At 46.7% G+C, this 22,339-nt stretch overlaps 1 protein-coding gene across 3 annotated transcripts in view; it reads right to left on the bottom strand.

Annotated features, from left to right (window-relative positions):
- TGFB2 (transforming growth factor beta 2) overlaps positions 1-22,339 on the bottom strand; it is a 106,217-nt gene that overhangs the window by 38,543 nt on the left and 45,335 nt on the right. For all 3 annotated transcript variants that reach the window (XM_075530437.1, XM_075530420.1, XM_075530428.1), the window contains one exon: positions 88-251. In XM_075530437.1, the coding sequence (XP_075386552.1) occupies positions 88-251 (164 nt within the window). The remainder of the gene's footprint in view (positions 1-87; positions 252-22,339) is intronic.

The following is a 22,339-nucleotide window of genomic DNA, read 5'->3' as shown; positions in this document are numbered from 1 at the left end:
AAGTGAAGGGGGCAAAAACACTAAGCCAGTAGAACGTCTTTTACCTGGAGGTCACCAACTGGCTCAAACAACCCAAGGACAAGTTACCTGATACAGTTCTATCCGTTGCTCAGGCACCCTGGCTTTGGGATTCTGCAAACGGAAGACTCGGAACTCCGCTTTCACCAGATTGGAAGCATTCTTCTCCATCGCAGAGACATCGAATCGGACAATTCTGAAGTAGGGTCTGTAGAACGTCGGTGGGATGGCATCTGTAAAAAGTTAGGGCAATCGTTGAAAATGATAAAAACCCATTGTTCTCGCAAAAAAAGACCGCAGCACGAGACAGTCCCAGGAAACCAGAAGGGAACTATCTACAGGACGGTTTCGTTTCCAAGGACCAATTTAATACCATTAGCAATTTAACTGGGGTAGGAGGTTGGAGAGAGGGGGTTGGGGAAGAAAGAAAGAAAAGAACAAACATGTGCATTTGGTTACAGGAATAGCAGATTAATAGAGATTAACAAACCATTTCCAACTCCCTTTGAGGGCACGCAGTTAACCCTCTCCTTTGAAAGTTGACAGAGTGGTGGAAAATCCTAGATGGTTATGATTTGGAACAAGTTCATGACAGTTGATGCCTAAGGAAAGCTGTCAGGCCAGCATGCATTGTAATCAGATGTGCCAAGAAAATAGCTCCTAATGGCAAGCAGTTTGCCTATGTATTTTTTTTCCTTGAAAGTTTGGCATCCAGTACCCTACTCTATTCAGGCTCATGTATTACATCTTTTTTGGCTTCCAGATTTTCACACTCATAGGACTAATGCATTCTCTACCCAAGCTATGGTAAAAAAAAAAATTTTCGACAAACAAAACAATTTCCATATATTGGCTATACCAGATGAAGAATATAGAGAGGCAGTTCATACTGGACAATTTCAAGCTCATACTAACATTTCAGATTCCTATAATCTCTTTCAGGGGTCCCTGGGTGGTACGCATGCTTAATGGACTTGGCTGCTACCTGAAAGATTGGAGCTTTGAATGAAGTTGGTTGTATCTCAAAAGAAACACCTGGGAACCTATTTCAGAAAACAGTCATTGAAAGCCCTGTGGGGCACGGGTCTCCTCTGTGTGTTCTACATACATGGGGTTGATGTGAGTCAGAGCTGATTCAACAGCAACTGGTGTGGTGGTGCACCACCATAGCTTTCCAACATGGCTAGCTAAAGACCAAAGTAGATCCTAGTCCACCTCCATGTTTTCATATGTCATATTCATGTAGCTGGAGTAGGCTTTTTCTCACATACTTTAGACATCAGGAGAGATAAGTTGTGGGAAAAGAACATCATGCTTCATAAAGTAGAGGGCTGCCCCAAAATAGGAAGCCCTCAAGGAGCTGGATTTACAGAGTTAGCATCAATGGGCTCAAACGTAACAATAATTGTGAGGACAGTGATGGACTGGGCAGTCTTGGCTCGGTTGTGCTATGGTTGCCATGAATCAAATCGATTCGATGGCGCCTAGCAACAAGAGTAGACAAGGCACTTCATACAAGTGTGTTGCTATGATCCCCTTGCAAACCCTCCTGCCCAGTTTGCTTTCACTGTTCTTGAAAGTTTCATCCAACTCTGATGGTCTCCTTACTTTCTACCCTCTCTTCATTCATGCAGCTTCATTACAACATAGGCATTCCGTTTGTTTTGGTAAAAAAAAAACATGTGTATTACTTCTGTATTATCTGATTTATTTATACTATCTATTTGGATTATTCCCCTCATAAAACTTTAAGAATCTTGAGGGCAGACAGGCTCTTTGCCAAGTCTTTCTTGTTCCTGCACACACTAGACCCAGGCTGCTACACACATGGAGTTCGCCAAACGTAGAGCTGATCGCCAACAGAGTCTGACAGACACGGGCATCTAGCTGCTGGCGAGACTAACTTCTTATGAAATAAAGAAGCCATCCTTAAAATAGAAATAGCTACCTTTTGTGATCTCTTGGGAAGCCTGTGCCTTGGAGATACCACTGGAAAGATTGCTAGGTCCACACCAGCATGCGCTCATCTTGATAGCCCTGCGCTGTTTCCCCAGGTCTCTCCCCATTCCTGTAACGCTCAGACAGCAAGCTCCTGGGGAAGCAGCGAATTCCATGCCACACTCTGCTTGATGGCTAGTAGACACTTGGCACTCAACACATATTAAAACAACTACGTGTGAACCAGGGCCTTGTGAGTCTACGAAACCAAAAGTCTCAGAAACAAACAAACAAAAATCCAAAATATTCAGGCTTGGGAGAGAAGAAAGCATTCACGCAGACATGGGGCTGACCTTCCCACTATGTGCTATGAAAGAATGAGGAACAGTTTTTCAAGATGACAAACATCTATACAAGCAGAAAAGTTTGTGAGCCACCTACCATAGCCAGACAGGGAGCACCGGTGGCCTGGCTGCTAAGCCATTGGCTGCTAACTGCAAGGTCAGCTGTTCTAATGCAATAGCAACTCTCACGAGAGGAGAAAAGGCCTGCCGATCTGCTCGCATGAAGATTACGCCCTAGAAAAAAACGCATGGGGCAGCTTCTCTCGATCACTTGGGCTTGGTACAAGTGGGATTCCACTCGAGGACACGCAACAACTAGGTAGCACGGGTGTTTTATATACTCAGGTGATTAATGTACTCAGATGTCAACTGGAGGTTCAAAGACACCCAGAGGCATCTCAAAAGAAAATCCTGTCCATCTAGAACAGCGGTTCTCAACCTGTGAGTCGCGACCCCTTTGGGAGTCAAACGACCCTTTCACAGGGGTCTCCCAATTAATAACAGTAGCAAAATTACAGTGAAGTAGCAATGAAATAATTTTATGTTGGGGGGGGGCACCACAACATGAGGAACTGTATTAAAGGGTCATAGCATTTGTAAGGCTGAGAACCACTGATCTAGACCCATGAAGGTAATAGCCAAGAAACCCCTTTGAATCAAGATTCTACTCTCACACAGGTGAGGTCTCTGTGAGGTAGAGTTGACCCAATGGCAACCAGTACCACGAGCACCAAACCAAAAATCAAACTCGCTGCCATTGAGTCAATGCTGACTCTTGGTGACCCATTGCAGGTCTTCAAGAAGTAACTGTATATGAGAGTAGAAAGCCCATCTTTCCCCTGCAGAGCTGTTGGTGGTTTTGAACTGCGACCAGGTGGGTTGCAACCCAATGTATAACCGCTACATCACTGGGACACCTACCAATAGCACCGTAGCTACTGCAAAGGAATAAATACTCAAAGCCAGCTCAGAGCTGAGGCCAGTTTCTCTGCCTTCTCAGAGCCTCTCACTAGGCCAGGATTGTCTATAAACCACGTGTCAGCGTGCATCTTTGTGGCGCCTCATCATTAGACAACCAGACTTTACACGTCCTCTGAAAGAGCATGCTAAGTAGCAAAGCTACTTAAAGCGTGTTTCCAGTTCTTCGGAAGAGTAAACATCGCGATCATTATTTCCCTTCCCTTCTAGCCCGCTCGACTTCGGCGCAGATCCACCTCTCACACCCACCTGCCCCAATCTCGTCCTTCGCCACATTTGTAAATGAGCGCTCTTGAGATTTATTTTGATTCTCCTTTGTGTTTAATAAACTTGAGACCATTTCCCCCTCCACTTCTTGGTCTCCTGCCCATACACTCGTTACTTAATATTTTTTAATGGCTGCTTCAGCCCATGAGGCCCATTTTGTTTCTTCTTCTCCTAAGCACACCGTCCAACCACCCTGCCCCCAGACTTCTGAACCATGAAGAGGGAATCTGAGAAGATTCACAAGCACAGCTTGGCAGTTGCGCGCAGCTGCTCTGCTCTCCGTACCTCGGCAAATAGCCCTCAAGCCAGTCCAACCCTGAAGGTGCAACTGCCTGGTTCTTTATTGGCTTGTTTCTCTTTCTTGTTTCATAAGTAGAAGCTGTTTATCTGCAAGGTAGATTGACCGCTGAGCAGAGCCCAGCAGTCATCCCACTCTGCCCTGGAAACACAGGGAAGAAACCAGGCCTGGATGAAACAGCACCAGCATGCAAGTCAGAGGCTTACATAAAGACTGGTGACTGAATTGCTGGCAGCCACTGCCAGAGGTCAGTCATAGCCATCCCCTGCTGACATCTGTTATGGGTCATGAGCCCCCTGCCTGGCTGAAAAACTTGAACAACGTGCCAAATTATCTCTGGATTTTAAAAACAAAAAGAGAGAGGGGAAAGAAAATCGCTTTGGGTAGTTGTGACCAACAGATGGGAATATAGTGTGGGGAACGGACGGCAAACAGACCCATCTACACCCAGTTGAGACACAGATGAGACGCAGCAGCAGGTCCCTTCTCTGAGCTCAAGGTGCCAGAGCTGCAGACTAGGTTTTTAATGGCTTATGCAAGCCTAGTCCACCCACTTAGCCTTGGAGGGAGGGAGATTTTCCCTCTGCTTTCTCTAAGAACTCATTCCTCCTCTGCACTGGGAGTTCTCCCTCAAGTCCTCTGTCAATCCAGGGCGAGTTGCTCTTCCCCTGCCAGGTACTTGGGCTTCACCGTGTCCAACTTGCCCACATGCCCAGCCAGGCTCACCCCTGCCTCACGGTTTCTGATGCGCTTTTTTCGTTCCATCAAACAGATTTTCCTGAAGCGCCTTGGATTTCATACCACCACCACTCAGAGAGCAGGGCCAGCTCCTTCTGCCATGCTTTCCACACAGAACTTCCTTGCAGGGAAAATCTTGCACATGGAAGATTCCCTGGTATAAGTAGGTGAGGGGTGTCCCTCTTCTCAGCCACACATCCCTACTTGGGTGAAGGGGGAAGTATATGGGAGGGGGGCAAGAAATCCAGCATTTTGATTTCCAGAATGACAGGGTACAGAAAGCCTCGTGAGAGCACTGATCACAAATAGCCTTTAAGAGAGTCTGCGTGGGCCTGCCATCTGTTGAAGATAGCGGGTGGAGGAATGCTCCTTCTCTTACTGCTGGGCTCTCCCATAGGCGCCTTGGGCTTCGAAATCTTTTCTGGTAGTTCTTTGGTATCCCACATCCCAGAGCTCACTCGCCATTTTGGCATCCTTCATCATTTCACCTTGGACTCTGTGCTTTGTAAGTGACGTCTGATAAGATAGTGGAGCACAAGCAGGGGGGCTGGGCACCTGGACTCTAGCACAGTCCCACCTCCTGCCTCACCAGGATGTCAATCGGCTCCTGTTCCTTCCGCTCTGGTCGCTCCAATCCAATAGCCCACCCAATGCCCAATATGACCTTCCATCCCTGGGGAGGTTCAGAGGCAAGCTGTATTGGGGTGCTGCTGTTTTAGGGTGCTACAGTGGCAGCTGTTTCCACCTAAGGTTAGCAGTTGTGACCCAAGTTTGGTGGGCACATTGATTAAAGTACCCACTTCTAATCCAATTACTGAGCATGCTCCAGGACACAGGTTGTAATCCTACAGAACGAGCCTGTGGCACTATAGAAAGGGAGATGCCTAGCTCAACCTGTCTTCAGTCTGAGGCTGGTGGAGAAAAGAATTTAATCCAATAGATGGTGGGCTGTATATTCCAGGCCAAACATATACATACTCCATGTATCCCACAAGGACCCCTATGCCCAAGGGAACATGGCACCACAAGACAAACATAAATAAAACCACCACCACCAAAACCAAAAGCAGTGCCATCAAGTTGATTCCAACTCAAAGGGATCCTGTCACGCACAGGACACCTGCCCCATCGGGTTTCCAAGGTGGTAAATATGGAGGGAAGCAGTCTTTTTCCCATGGAGCAGCGGTGGCTTCCAAGTGCTGCCAACCTTCTGATTAGCAGCTCAATGCTTGACCAGTGGGCAAGCAGGGTTCCCTTTAATAACACCAGGAGGCAAGGACAAAGCAAGGATATTTCAAGAGAGAGATCATAGGAAAAGATGAACATTTTCTATTTTGTGTACATTTAAAAGCATTTACCCCTGGTTTGTGAACAGAGGAACACATTTTTATTTTGAACAAGGGACTCCACAAATTCTGTAGCCAGCCCTGCCATAACCATGTATGATTATAGGATCACCATGGGGTGAAGATGTAGATGGCTTTCTGAGTTCCAAGACAAAACCAGCCTACGTCTCTGGGCCTGTTTTGTCCTCTGTGTGATTACTCAAGCCTCCATTGACAGAGAGGTGAGGTGCATTGCCCAGCAAGTAACCCCTGGTTTCCCATGTGAGAAGTCTACCACTGGACTACCAATGCCCCTATACAGGCCAATTCCCTCATATATTGAATTGTGTCATCGGGACTACAAGAGAATGCAGATGGAAAGTTTGAGCACCATGCCTAGCACAAATTTCCATTCATAAAGACCCCTTCCTGCCCACCCCACCCCAACCTCTTCATTCTACATTAAAGCTACCAAGTGGCCATTTGGCCTTCCTTCCATGCCTACTTGGAGATACTTGGAGACAGAACTTTCATGTATATGTATCTGGTTTTGTCTATCTAGAGAACCCTGTCTGACACACTGGCTGGCTGATTTAGTTAGAAGAGGAGATGAGCAGAGGTAGCTTGGGGTGTCGCAGCACCTCAGAACCGCTCTACGTGGTACAATTTCTCTGCCCTTTGTGGAGAGGAAGGAGCCATGGTGGGTCAGGCTTATGCGCAAGAAGCCCAGGGTCAATGCCCAGCCTATGCTCCTTTGGCCCAGCCACTGTCTATCTCCAGCTTGTGGGTGACTCAATGCAGAACATGTTTACCTGGAAGGACTAGGCTAAGCCTGAACATTAAATTCTGACAAAACCAGCCAGTGGAAATCCTGTCAATCACATCGACCCATCATGGAGATAGCCGCCGACCAGGTCGTCTTTCATTTCATGGTGCATGGGACCCCATCGGTCAGGGCCCACTCTGTGGCAACTAACAACAAGGATGGATCCTATATAGCAGTATTTCTCAGACAGTGGGGTGGGATTGGAGGATCTTCACTTTAACAAACTCGTTGGGTGACTTTCAGTTCCCCTATACATTGAAAGCCACTTACACAAAGGTTAAAAAAAACACACACAAAGAAAATCATAAAGACAAAAGAGCCTATAGACCCTTCTTTGGGCATCACACCTGGAAAAAAATGTAAGAGTGAAACAGAGAAAAGAAGAAATTTAAGTCACACGAGAACCAGAAATGGAAACCTAGAATCCCTCTGGGGTTGGCACCAGTTTCTGCTCTGTGTTATTTCAATCACCTGGAGAGCTTTTAAAGTACTGCTATCTGGGTCCCAGCAGCTGACGGCCTAGTAACTTGCCTGGATGGGCTTTTCAACACTCTTGAGCTCATTCTAGCCCAGTCATAAAGCAGAAACCGCCTTAGAGGAACTGGCCTAGGGAGGAGAAGAGCAGTAGACATCAACGCCTATAGGGGACTTCAAATATTTCAAGGGCTCCAGTAAGATACAGGAGGGTTTCCTGGGTCTGGGGCAGATAGGCTAGATGGCCTCCCAGTGCTCCTTCAGATCTGTCCTGATGTCACTCTTGCTTTGAAGCTGTTCTAGGATAGAGATACCAGAAATCCTTGATCTCCTCTAACTCACCCTCATACCCAAAGCAGAACACTTGCTGTCTCATCAACTGTAACTCGTGGTGGGCCCTTGTGTGTGGGTGTAGAACTGTGCTCCATTGGGTTTGTCGTAGCTAGTTGTTCAGAAGTAGATGGCCAGGTCTTTCTTCTGAGGTTCCTCTAGGGAGGGTGGAACCACCAGTCTTTGGGTTAGCAACTGAGTCCATGAACCATTGGCACTACCCGAGGATGCCTCCAAATCCCACTAAAAACAGAAACCAAACCCAACCCATCCCTATTGAGATGAGACCCTACAGAGCAGAATAGTCCTGGCTGTAGGGTTTCCAAAGATGTAATCTTCACGTAAGCAGACGGTCATGTCTTCCTCCCGGGGAACTCGGCTGGTGGGGTCAAACTCAACTCTCTGATTAGCACTACCAGGGTTCCTCACAAATCTCTCTAGGGATTATATATTAGATGAAATTTAACTCACTACTTGCCTCAGAATCACTTCATGGGCAAGGGGTTTGATTAATAGAATTATTACTAAGCAGCATGCTAGACCTACTTGATGATCCTGTATTGAGACTCAAGCTTGAGAATATCTGCTCTAGGCAATGGTCTAACCACAGTGAACTTGGTCAGATGGCCCTTTCTGTTTCTCAGTGTCATGAGTTAGCCGGTAATGAGGAATGCATGTTCATCACCCCCGCCCCATCTTAACGAACGCACCCTGATCTCACAGCAAATGCATACCGTGCCATTTCATCTCCTTCTCCTCTTACGCAGCCCATGCTAAACCCCAACCCATTGCCACAGAGTCGAGTGCAACTCCAAGCCGGCCCACAGAGTTTCCAAGGCAGTGGATCTTTACAGGAACAGAAAGCCTCCTCTTTGTGCTGAGGATCGTCTGGTACATTTGAATCAGTGACCTTGACAATGTTAGTCCAATACTTCTGCCCTCTCATCCCCATGAACCATCAGCTCCTCACCCCTATGTTACAGATAAAAGGAATTAAAATCAAGGAACATGGAACAGCTCTCAGGTGAGCATGGCCGTTCATTCACAAGCCTGAGGCTTTTCATTCGAAGACCCTGCCTTCTGCTTCAAGGTCAAGGTTGTGGGCATTAGCCCTGGCAGAGATAGCAGCATGACCATTACAGCATGGGTGCAAGGAGTGACTTCAGAGAAGCAGTACCTGCTTAACTCCGGATCAGTTTGACATTGTGATAAAACTAAAGAAAATTTTATTCAAGTCTTACTATTGTGACTGATTTGGAGATTGGGGACCCTCACTCAAACCACAAAACCAAACTCATTGCCATCTGGTTGACTCTGACCCACAGCGACCCCAGAGGCCAGGGTAGACCTTCCCTTGTGGGTTTCTGAGACCTGACTTAACTCTTTACCAGATTAGAAACCCTCATCTTTCTCCCGAGGAGCAGTTGGTGGTTTGAACCACTACACCACCAGGCCTCCTGGGGTCACTCCCAGAATTGGTTAACACCAGTATTGCCCAAGGCCTTGTGTTCCCATCACACCTGACTTGCTCTTTCGCCCCAGGGGCACCCAAGACCTTTGACTGAACAGAACCCACCATGACGACATCCTCTTTCCAGAAACGGCTGCACTGTGCCTGCAGCCTTTCAGTGATTGGTATAGACTTTTGACACGCTTAATGGATGCAGTGGTCCCTCATTCCTGACATCCACTAGGTTGAGGGAAGTCATTTGGGCTTCATTAGTCAGTCTCGAGGGCCTGGTGAGATAAGCCACCCACCCAATGATTGCAAGGCCCTGCGCCCATTCCTAGTTGTGTGTGTGCCGGCACAACCAGCAAGCAAGCAACCAAGACAATTGTGTTCTGGGTTTTCTGAAATTTGTCTTGGCACCCTGGGTATGGATTTTATTTCACTGCCACATCCCAAGCACTGCTGACATTCATGTCACAGCAATTTAACACAAAATGACTGAGAAGTAAACAGCTCATCGGCAGTGGTTTCTGCGTTTCTCTCCAGTCGTTCCTCCTATTAACTGTAAGGCCGCCCCGCCGCCAGTGTGATTGGAAGCGGGAGTCTCGGAGAGGGGGGACTGTGTCAGACTTGACGTGCCCTTGGCAAGTGAGACTCTAATTGGGTCAGCATCAGCTTATGTGACTTGGCCTTCATCTGACTGCTATGGGAGACGGTGTGTACTGTCAGCAAAAGCATTTGGACCCCTTTTTACACGGTGGATATAAAGGAAAATGAGGGGGGTGGGGGGCTGGCCTGCTGTGGTGGGTTTTCTTGAACTCTGGGGGATATGGGATTTCTAGTTTCTGTTCCAACGTTTCCATCACCATCAAGGATTGAATTTTGCCCGCACTCCACCCCCTGCCACGGCCTCATCCCGAAAATGGATGCTGAAGCCTTAGCCCTTGTACCTCTGAAGACAACCTTGCTTGGAAAGTGGGTTTTTGCTGGTGTTATCAGTTAAATGATAACAGTAGGTGGAGTCTAATCCCAATATCCAAAGAGGAGGAGAAACCCAGAGTGAGAGACAGAGCGAAGATTGATCAGGGATGGCAGAGCGATGCCACAGCTCCACGCCAAAGGCTGCCAGGAGAGGGGACAAGCCAGGGTATTCCTCCCGAGCCTTCTGAAGCACTTTGCCTCCACACTGCTGGCCCCCGAACTGAGAGATAAAACACTCTTGTCCTTGAAAGCCATCTGCTGTGGGATACTTTGTTCTCAAGGGCAGGAGGAAACTAATATGCTCAAGCTCCCCCCCCCCCCCACCCCGACTCAACCTAAATAGCGACCGTTGTTGTTCCACCTCAGAGTCCCCAGGGCCATGCAAACAATACTGGAACACACTTGGCTGCTACGCACAAAGTCAGAAAGTGGGTCCTGCCTCAGAAGAAAGTCCCGGGGACCTAATTCTGAAACATCCATGCTACCGATCTTCTCTGACACACACACGGGGTCATCCTGAGTCCGAGCCCAAATCTCCAGCAGCGACAAGACCCAGGGTGTTGTGCATTCAAAGCAGTGAGTGCTGGCAGGGCCAGGCCGGGCTGGCTGCTGCTGCTGCTGCTGAGAGGCTGGTGGCTAATTCCGAGGACTATCAGAAGCCTCCTGAAACCCCAGGTGCACACAGATGGGGCACGATTGAGACACAGGGGCAGTGTGTCCTCTTGCGGTTGCGACAAACCACTGAAGCAACCTTGCTCGGCGCTCGTCTCAGCTTGTATTCTCTCTGTCCTCTGTCCTTTCTTCGCCCCATGTGCTCGTTCCCTTCAAGCTGCATCTTTTGGCTTGAGGTCACCCAACAGGCAAAACAGTCATGTTTTCCATCCACTGGTGGTGCTTCAAGAGTCTCTAGTTGTTGGGGGTGATTCTCTCTCAGCTATTAACCTAGAGGTTGGTGGTTCCGGCCTAGCCAACAACACCCTGGAAGAAGGGTTTCCATAAAGATTAGAGCCAAGGCAACCCCATGGAGCCGTTCTACTCTGTAACACATGGGCTGCCCTGAGCTACAATTGACTGGAAGGCAGCGGGTAGGATTTGCTTGGTGTTGGACATGTTTTGAAAGTTCAACCAGCCCAACCCATGACACAGCACTCCAGGCAACTATTCGTGTACTCAGCAAAGCTTCAGTCAAGCTCAGAAGGAAGCGAACATGTGCTCATTACATCAATGAATTAGCCTATATGCTATCCTCTCCACAGACTAGAAGCAAATGCCTTCTTGATCCCGTTTCACAGGGTGAGAAAGTGAGGGCTGATGTATTTGGCGACATGAGGGCCAGCCTTGGCCATTCTTGCTCAGCAAGACCCAGAAACCCTTCTTTATCCTTGCCAACTGCCACCGAGTCCACTGCGGCTCATAGCTTCTTATCCCAGGATAAACAAATCTCAGCCTTCTCCTCTCCAGAAGGGACTCCACTTTCCCTGCAGCTTGCAATGATTGGTGTTGACTTTGACATGCTTAATGGGCATAGCGTCTTCTTACTAGCCTGAAAATCTTTCTCTAATCTCTCCAACATTATAGCAGCGATGCATATAATGGCCAATGCGTGTCTTGTACGGTAAGCTTCTCTTTGTGTTTTCCATAAGCTCCTCGCTTGTGGCCTAGTTTTTCTGTAAAGCAATCACCTAATTACTTTGCGGCTCTGTGATGATTTGCTGCTCTGCCCTAAAGCTAAGTTAATGAGCGGCAAGGCACACCCTGCTAGGATTGCAAGCTGTGTACCAATTTATCCCAGTGGCATGGGCTGTTATTACAACGTATTAAATGCAGGCCTTGGGAGTGAGTAAATATGAAGAGGAATAGATGGTCTGGATTATCCCGTTTGAGAGAAGGCAGGCAAACACAGCCAACACGCAGTCTCCCCGGGCGGTGAATCACTGCGGTAGGAATGAAAGCACAAGGACGGACGGCCTCACGCCTACGCAGTCGTTGTGAACGGTGGTCTAGTCAGCCTTCGACTCATGCGGACCCCATGCCCAGCAAGGAACAAAACCACCCAGCCACCGTGTAGCTGGGCTCAAATAGCCAGCATTTCGATTATCGGTCATTAACATTGAGTCCCTGCCGACTCACAGCAAGGTTACTCGCCGCAAGCAGCTGAGAGGTTTGAACCACTGAACTTGCGATTAGCAGCCCAACTCTTCAGCCAAGTGTAAGCCATTTGTGCCACCAAGGGGTTTTGGTGTTGCTGTGTGTTGTCCCAGTGTCATTCCAACTCACGATGACTCCGTATGTGCGGAGTAGCATTGTTCCATTGGGTTTCTTTCTGAAACAGAACACCAGGCCTTGTTTCAGAGGTGCCTCAGGATCGGTTAGGATCACAAACCTTCCTGCTATAGTAGTTGAGCCTTTAACTGTTTGTGCCACTCAGGGACTTCATTAGAATAGTCAGCGAAACTTGTCTGGGAAGAGCCATCCCCTTATTAACATTTCCAAGGATAACCACTTAGCACCCCGCAAAGACTATGGGCAAGTCAAAGGATTGAGCCTTCTCTGGGTTGGTAGATGTACTCATGAAGGGTGTGTGCTCTTCCCTCATCCTGTTTGCTTTGGCAAGGCAGCTATGGGCAATTAAGATATGGGAACATACAGGAATTATAGGAATGCAGATGAACCATGGCCTGAACGAGTCCTGGACCTGTGCCAAAAGTGTTATGCTCACTTTAAAAAACTACGTTCACTTGGGTGCTAAGCAGCTTTCGTTCTTCAAGGTCAAGCCACCATGTAGGGTAGAAGGAAAGCCATTGGTTAGTATAAGACTGACCACGGTAGAACGAGACCATTGCTAAGAACTTAAAAATTCTTGCACACATGTTTTTCTTAATTGAATTGAGAGCCAGCCTGTGTTAGACAGGGTTCTCTAGAGAGGCAAAACCAGATTGGTAATAAGGTTAGATATATATTTATAAAGATAGATATATAATACAAGAAATGAAGAGTTAAATTATATACAGATAGATATATAATACAAGAAATGAACAGTTAAATTATAAAGCAATACAAATGGCTCAGTGTGACTCACTTCTGTGAGACAGTTTTGAGGCACTGGCAGTCCCTTCAAGTCTTGAGGGCCGCCAGGTAGTCCTCTGTAGAGAGATCCAGGCTATCCCGGCACAGGCAGCAAACTACAAGGTAGGTCACCAACAGTCAGTCCCCAGCTCAAGAGATGTAAATTCCAAATGTATGGTGAAGCAGGTCTTAAAGGGTCCTCAAATTACACCAACACAGTCCACAGGGTAAGTGTCCCACAGGTAGTGTAGCCTGTAAATTGAGGCACAGAACAAGCAAGGTAGCCGCACACTGGCCCGATGATGTGTGAGAGAGAGAGAGAGAGAGAGAGAGAGAGAGAGAGAGAGAGAGAGAGAGAGAGAGAGAGAGAGAGAGAGAGAGAGAGAGAGAGAGAGAGAGAGAGAGAGAGAGAGAGAGAGAGAGAGACAAGAAAGGCGAGGCTCGCCGAGCCATTTATCTCTCCACCCTTCAACTAATCCCACGTGTTTATCGGCCAGGCTGGCACAATAAACTAACTATCTCACAGCCCTACCACTCACAGCTGTGTAGTGGGGCGATCAGGTACTCAAATTTCAGTCTGCTCATAGGGAGATGGGGAGAGAAAACAGGCCTCCAGGGAATCCAAAGAGTTAAGCCAGCTAGTCCCTACATATTACATACCCCAGCAGAGGGAGAGGCACTGCATTTTGAAGAAAGAGAATTCTTAAAAGAAAGTGGGTTTCTAGTGGGTTTCTTCTCTTTATGGATGTTCAGGGTCTGCCTGATCACTCGATTTTCTCTTTTTTCGGTGGGAAGAGCTGTCAAAATTCAGATGATTTCTGCACACTTCCTTATTGTCTTTTATCAGAGAAAACGTGTACAAACACAATAAGATCAAGGCTTCCAGTTAGTCCCAAGAGAGTGACATTTCTTAAAAAGCACTTACTAAACAAAAGTTCTGTGAGGGAAGCCAATGCTTCATAATGTGTTATGAAGTCAGATGGAATGTCCACAGCAGATACCATCCTGAACTAGTTGCCCTCGAGTTAACTCCAAGTGAACTACTGCAATGGCACAAATGGTTAAAGGCTTGGCTGCCAACCCAAAGGTTGGTGGTTTGAGCCCACCTAGCACTTTCTCGGGGAGCACCACCAGGTGACCCGCTCTTGTAACAATGACAGCCGACTCGGTCACGTGGAGTTGCTCCAAACCAGAATGGACTCGAGAGCTCCCAAGAACAGCACCCTCAGTGATTGTCCAGGTACATTCTACAACCCAGCACCCATGGGACACTGGGCTGAGAACACCTTTCCTAAGGGCAATGCTGACCAGGAAAACTTGGTCTCAGTTCCCTGCACGTGAAAATTCCTTTCAGTAGGGAGCCAGCTATGTTACTGTGTTCCGGAAGCACTGGCCTTGGGGTCCCTGAGGGGGGAGAGGAGCTCTCTGCACACATTTATTTTAGTGCTTGGGCAGGCGCCCCAGCAGGAGATCCTAGCCAGGACGCTCAAAGCACCGGCTGTCACTGGGAGAGGGGACCGTTAGAAGTGTCCTAAGAGCACAGGGGCTGAAATGTCTTCCTCCTATCCCTGTGCCACAACCCACATGCAAGAAAAGTCCTCCTGCCATATGAGGTGATCAGTAAATGGCACAAAGAAGAAGAGAATTCATTCTTTTCTCAAACAGCTGAGTCACTGAAGGAGGCCCTGAATATGGCAGATGGTTAAGGAGCTCAGCTGCTAATCTAAAGGTTGGCGGTTCAGCCCACCAAGTGGAACCATGGGAGAAATGCCCCAAAAGCTGCTTCCATAAAGAGCACAGCCCAGAAAAATGCTGTGGAGCAGTTTGACTCTGTAACACATGCGGTCACCTAGAGACAGAATCCAAAAAAGGCTGTGTTGTTTGGTGGTTCTTTTCAAGCTTTTGTTATAAGTTGCACTGGTGACCACAATGTCAGCAGTTCGAAATCACCATGCAGCTGCTCCATGGGAGAAAGATGAGGCTTTCTACTCCCTTCTACTCCCGTAGAGAGTTAGAGCGCTAGAGCCTTGGAAGCCCCACAGGGCAGTTCTATGCTGTCCTCTAGGGTCTCTATAAGTGGGAACTGACACAATGGCAGTGAGTTTGGGGTTTTATCTTGTGACGAATGTTAACTTTAACCACGTGGGTCTTCGGGGGACTTAAAGGACTTTATGTTTCACAAAATGCTTTCTCATAGGCATATTATGTCATCAGAGCCTGGTGTCCCTGTGAAGCCAAGTAGCTGTGGGGAAAGCCATGATTCAGAGGCTTGATTTAAATGATTCCCAGGGCTTCTTGGTGCTAATCCAATGCTTGCCTTTTGACAGCAGACTCAGGAATGGCCTCCCTTCGAGGCAGAAAGCAGCCAGTGGAAAAACAAAGTACCCTGCTGAGTACATTTTCAAAGGAGGCCACTGAGGTGCAGCTGAGGTGGCTGAGTAGCATGAATTTCTGAGCCATCTCTGGTGTTCCAACTCGAAGAAACCAAGCAACGTTAAGACAAAGCCACAAGATAGCTTGTCAGTTGGCACTGGCATTCTGGTGAGAGGACTTTTCTCTTCCTTGTAATCAGGAATAGCTATTTCCATGCCAAAAACAGGGACAACCTTTCCCCAAGGGCGCAAAGCCTGAGAGCAATCGTGCCTGGAAGGGATTAAGATGGAGAAAGTGTTCTTGTTCCGGCAGCCCCCTCAGGGGTCAGCTACTCAGCACCCAACTCCTTCAGGAGTACTTGAGGAGATGCAGGGCCACTGCATGGATATGACATTTAGACCCAGAGAGGGCAAGGAGGAGTAACAGAGGCACCGAGAATGACGCCCGGTTGTCCTCATTTAGCAAAGATTGAGGCTTGTTTAAGGAGTCTGAGTGGCACGGTTGGCTAAACATTGGGCTGCTTAACTGCAAGGTCCACAGTCCAAGCCTACCAGCAGCTCCAGGGGAGAAAGATGAAGATCTATGCTTTTTACAAAAATTTAATGTTAGTCATAGAGGCTTGCTATATTCTTAATCTTTAGTCATACAGGGTTGCTACGAGTCATGCTTGGATCCACAATCAATGTTCATGAAAAGCAGCAGTCAAGAGATCACAGGGTAAATTTGCTCCACTCATTTAAAGTGCTGAAAAACAAAGATGTGACTTTGAAGACGAAGACGTGCCTGACACAAGCCATGGTATTTCCAATCACGCCATGTGCATGTGAAAGTTGGACAGTGAATAAGGAAGACTGAAGAAGGATCAACACATTTGCCTTACAGTGCTGGTGAAGAAGATTGGAAGTAACATGGACTGTCAAAAGGACAAACAGATCTGTCTCGGTAGAAGTATAGCCAGAATGCTCCTCAGAGGCAAGGATGGCAAGACTTGGTCTTGCATACATCCGACATGTAGAGGGGTGGCGAAAAAGTGGATGACCTTCGACAAGATGGATTGACACAGTAGCTGCAACAATGGGCTCAAACATCAGAACACGTGTAAGGCTGGTGCAGAATAGCAGGTGTTTTCTTCTGTTGAGCACAGGCTAGGTAGAGCCAGAACTGACTGAACGGTGCCTAACAATGACAGCAACGTGAGCCAAAATGGACTGGATGGTAGTGAGTTTGGTTTGGGGGGTTTATGCCAAACATAAGTTAAGAGCAACCAACAGCAATGAATTATATATATATTCATATGAACATACATATATATTTACATATTCATGTACACAAGAGGGAGCTTCAAAAAGTTCTTAAACAAATGGAACTAAAAGATCATGAGATTTTTCCATGGACTTTTTGAAGCTTCCTCATATATAAACAAGAGTTACAGTAAAAAATACTTCTTAGACAGCCATTAACCTAACAGAATTTAACTTTATTGATTTGTAGATTCAGGGGCCATAGCCTTATAGAATAACTGGGCTTATTTACATGCTATATAGTTCATTAACTATATGAGGGAACTTCAAAATTTTGTGGAAATGTGCAAAAGGCAAAAAATGATGGAGGTAGGAGAAAGCACTGGGAGATTTGCAAGAATTGAAGGCTACAGAGGCTAATACTGTTAAATATACAATCCTGCAATTGTGGAGATCTATGAGTAGATGCCTGCATACACATGCAGGCTGACCAGGTGTGGGAAGGAGAGAGAGCATATATCCATGATTATACATAGATTTGACATAGGCTAGTTGTGTGTGTGTAGTTGCCTTTGCTACAACCATATCCCTGAATGTGGTGGAGCATACAGGGCACAACGTTCTGAAAACTTCTAAGGCGTATAAACCAACCCTTGAGGGACTGAGTCTCTGGGTCTGGATGATCAGGACCGTAGCTCCAGGGGAAACGGAGGTCAATTGGCATAATATAGTTCGCGAAGCAAATATTCTCCATTCTTTTGGGGGAAGTAGGGACTAGGACCTTAAAGGCTCATGAGCAGCCATGTAAAACCACAGGCATGGTGTCTCTCCCCATCCAGAGGAAAGACGAGTGATGAAAATGGAAAGACACGTGGAAACAATTAGTCCAATGGACAATTAGACCAGGCCAACATCAGTCTCTACGAACCAGCTCCCACCACGAAGTTCACTGACAAAAGACCACTTTAGAAGGTCTGGATTGAGTGGGAAGAAAATGTGAAACAGAGTGCAAAATCATAAACGAGACTAAGCTTCTTAATCAGAGAAGGATGGAACCCAGAGACGATGGTCCTTAGTTACCCTTCCGTTTTGGAACTGAACTCACCCCTGTGTTAGAATAAGCAGCCATTTATAAGCAAGAGGACAATGTTCAGAGGGTTAAGAAAGAAGGAGCAATAGAAACAGGAAACACTGGGGTAAGTGGGATCAAGCCATGTCACATTGATAGATGGCAATGCAAGACTTGAAACAAAATGTGTATGAATATATTGAATGTACAACTGATGATCTATTCTATAAAATTTCGCCTAATTCACAATAAAACGGTTTTATTTTCACATGTGTAACTTTCTCATTATCTTTTGATTAAAGCTTTCCATAAACTTTATTTTTACATCATTTTATTGGGGGCTTGTACAACTCTTATCACAATCCATCCATCCATCCATTGCGTCCAGCACATTTGTACATTGGTCGCCCTCATCATTTTCAGAACATTTGCCTTCTCCTTGAGCCCTCGGTATCAGCTCCTCATTTTTCCTCTCCCTCTCTCACCCTCTCTCCCTTATGAACCCCTGATAATTTGTAAATTACTATTATTTTGTCATGTCTTACACTGTCCCTTCACCCATTTTCTGTTGTCTGTCCCCTAGGGAGGCGGTTATATGTAGATCCTTGTAATCAATTCCCCTTTTCCATAAACATTTTGAAGCTGCCTCATAGCCTATTGGAGCCTTCAGCATGAATTACTCAGTGTAAAGAAAACCCAAATCCTTACAGGTGGGCCAATAGGTAACAGCATGTTAAATGGCAAAACGTTTGAAGCAGTCAAGAATCTCATCTTGCTTGTGTCCACGCTCAGTGGTCACGGGCGCAGCAGTCCAGAGATCAAACAAGGCACTGCATTATGTAAATCTGTGGCACAGAACCTTTTTGAAGTGTTAAAGAGGAAGGATTTGCATGTTAACTTGAGGAGTAAAGTCTGCCTCACCCAAAGCCTGGCATTTTCAATGGTCTCATATGCAGGTGAAAGTTGAGACAATGAATAAGGAAGCCTGAAGAGAAATCAATGCACTTGAACTATGGTGCTGGCAAAGCATGCTGTGAGCACCATGGACTGGGAAGAACAAACAAAATCTGTCTTAGAAGACGTACATCAAGAAATGCTGCTTAGAGGCAAGCACACTGAAACTCCATTTCACATGCTGGAGCTGCGCTATCAGGAGGGACGAGTCCTGGAGAAGGGCTTCACGCTTGCTTCGGAAAGCAGAAGGGCAGTGAGATCGATTGACAGAGTGGCTGAGCAATGGCTCATGATTTGTTCTGTTTCAGCTAGGTTAGCCGTGAGTCGGAACTGGACTCAGTGGCCCCGAACAACAACAGCAACATATTTCACATGGGACTTTGGTGGAGCATCAAACAAAAGTGGGGGCGGGGAGGTGTTCAGATACAACTATTGGCCTCTACCCGTCTGGAGCAGCAGAGAAAGAAGGAAATGCAAGAAACAGGGAGGGAACTCCTTGTCTACATGGACCACAGCCTACTCTTCCCCGAGACCACATGGTGCAACCACTCGCATTCGGGACATGCGGATCAAGGCCGCAAGGATGGATCCTGACAGGAAGGAAGAAAAATGTGAAACAGAACAGAAACTTCTAACAACCCAGACTTCCTGGACGAGTTGGGACTGGAGGAATCTTCAAGATTACTGTCTTGAGATCAGTGGAGTCACTTGATGTCACCAAGGACAGTAATTGACAGAGTCCCCACCCCGGCCCATGGACCTCCTCCCATACCAGGCAAAAGCCTTACTGTCGTTTGTCATCAAAACTAATTGCACTAATATGTGAAAAATACACTTTTCAATTACATAAAGTAGTAGTTCTTACATTAACAAAATTGTTTTGTAAAATCTGTCTATATTGAATTACAAAATTGTTAACAACATTACAGTAAATGGGCAGACCCGTTTAAAATTTTTCTCTGAAAGGCTTCATTTTTTAAAAATGTTACTGGTATATGTTCACAGATGCTGATTCGCTCAATATTTTCACTAAAGGACCAGTAAATTTGATAAAATCCAAAGCTATAAAAGCACCTGCATCCTCAAGGGGAACAGTGTGTGCTTGGAGCACATGCAGAGGATGCCACATTACCTGAAGCATCACTGTCGTTGGGTAACGACGACAGCGCTGGCTGGAGGGCATCTAAAGGTTCCCAAGGAGGATCAGCATAGTCACAGCCCTGTCGCTGTACAGATACATGAAAGCTGGGCTGGTGAAACACCGCTTTTGTTGTTAACAACTAACTACAGAGACTTTTTAAATTAAACACTAATGAATGTATACTGAAACACGGCACACGCAAAAAATTATAGGTAGTCAGTTTGGCAATCCTCCCTTGGATAGTAGTCACTCTGTGAATTAAAACTATCCTCTTAATTAAATAGTGGGTTAACTCATAAAGTATTGAATATCAGCTTCATGTACTACACTTAAAACACACACATCTATATGTGACCAACCGATCAACACATACTCTATAAAGCACAGACAAGAAGATTGGGAGAGTGAGAGACCAGGTTGAGGGGAAGGAGCAACCGCTAGGGAAATTATGAGAATGTGGATACAACATAGACAATGTAACCAAAGTCATTGCACAATTTGTGTAGAAATGGTTGGCTCGGATCCTATTTTGCTATATGTACTTCCATTGAAAATACAGCAACGCTTTATCTAAAGAAGAAGAAACCGGTGGAGCGCGTCCTCCTCTGACACCCTGGCTCTCTGGGAGGCAGCGCTGACCGCGTCCTCCTCTGACACCCTGGCTCTCTGGGAGGCAGCGCTGACCCGATGGTGAGGGTGCTGTTCTCGTGGTTCTTTTCAACAGTCTGCTCTTTCTCAAGCATTGGGTGAGGGGCAGCTGGGTGAGAGGCAGCTGCAACAGTGAGCCTAACACAGATGCTACTGGACCATAAGCCTCAATACCAAGTCCCTTTTTTCTTGTTCAGAGGGAGTGCCTAATGACTCTGGAGTTCACTGCGCTTTTTCAATTCCCCAGTGGGGGTTGGGGGGGCAGCTGTGCCCTCTTCCCTGACAGAGGCCTCACAGAGGTCAGCTGGCCTTGGGAGATCAGCACAGCCCCAAACAAAGAAGGGCTTACAAAGGTCCCTTTGCATCCCTTTGTGTGTCAAACAAACTTATCGCCCATTTGTGGTGGTTGTCATTGTTATTACTAATGTGACTGTTAGAAGTGAGCCAGAGAGCTTCAAGAGGAAGTCTGCCATCACCTGTACCAACAATGAAAGCCCTACCATCTAGTCCTTCACCATAACAATAACAACAACAACAGCAGTGGACTCACTTGCATCTAGTCCATACAGACTAGGACTCATAGCAACCCTACAGGACAGGGCCGCTCAGCCCTGTGAGTGTCTGAGACGGTCACTCTTTACAGAAGTACAGAAGTACAAAGCCCCATCTTTCTCCTGCAGAGCAGCGGGTGGTTTCAACCAGCAGCCCAGGCCAGAACCACTGCACCAGGAGAGCTCCCTTGCCACCTCCATAGTCTTCCAGTAACTACACCCTACATATAACCCCGCACTCATTTCCTCTGTGTACTAGGGTCCTCCCACAGTCTGCTCCTCAGGCTTGCTCTGTGGGCCTGTCAGCTTGATTCACTTCTAATATAAGGATGATGCTGCAGGGGATGGGACCAGCACGCACGTTCAACATGTTAAAATGCCTCCAAGAAGTATCCCAAAGTATTAAAAAGCTCTTTATGCGTCTAATACATGTGGTCAAATAGGTGCCAATCATTGTGCCCAAACTTTGACTCAGGCGACATTTTGTGATGAGTGAAAGGAAATTAAAATGGAGGACAAGTGGGAACAGGTCTTGGACAGTGGCCCCTTAGAATGTGAAAGGATGCAAAGTGTACAATATGTCAGGCGATCTCCAGAAGTGGGGCCCACAGATGGGCAAAAGGTTAACGCTTGGCTGATGACCACGAGCACCTCTCTGTGTCCCAAAGGAGGTACAGAGACCCTCTACAGGGTCATTATGAAGTGGAATTGACTCGATGGCAGTAGGTTTTGGTGTCAGTATCATATAGAGCCATCCACAGGAGAAGAAACTGCTAAAGGGCAATTGCAGGAATCGAATACTAACAGTATGTCACTAAACATAACTCATGGTTAACTCCTGGCCAGGACAAAATGGAACAACAGTTAGCAACCCCACATTGTATGTGTGTACAGTTCAGTAATACCACCGCCATTAGTCATGCCAGAGCGAACAGTCTGACAGAAATAATACTGTCTGGACCTGCCGCAGTCACTACGTCTTTTTCTCTTTTAAATTCCACCTTTTCACCAGCTATATCATGTCTAGGCTCACCTCCACCCATATTTAAGTAGTAAAAGAATAAGGGTTTGGCAGCAAGTATGGGTGGGCGGTGTTTGGCATGGCAAATGGCACTGGTATCGCCAAAATGTACACACAAAACATGTTGGATTGGTAACTCTTGTTTGATTGCATTAAGGCCGAAGTTTAACCAGGACTTGTGTTTAGTTAGGCACTGCTATTGTCAATGATTACTCACCGCGGCCCTGTGTGACAGAGTCGAATTGATCCCATAGGGTTTTCTAGGTTGCCGTCTTAGCAAAATAAAGTCTCTCTACTGGTACAACAAC

The sequence above is a fragment of the Tenrec ecaudatus genome, chromosome 1 (assembly GCF_050624435.1).
Source record: "Tenrec ecaudatus isolate mTenEca1 chromosome 1, mTenEca1.hap1, whole genome shotgun sequence".
Lineage (NCBI taxonomy): Eukaryota > Metazoa > Chordata > Mammalia > Afrosoricida > Tenrecidae > Tenrec > Tenrec ecaudatus.
Note: the sequence above shows the minus strand (reverse complement) of the source record. Positions and strands in the feature narration are given on the sequence as shown.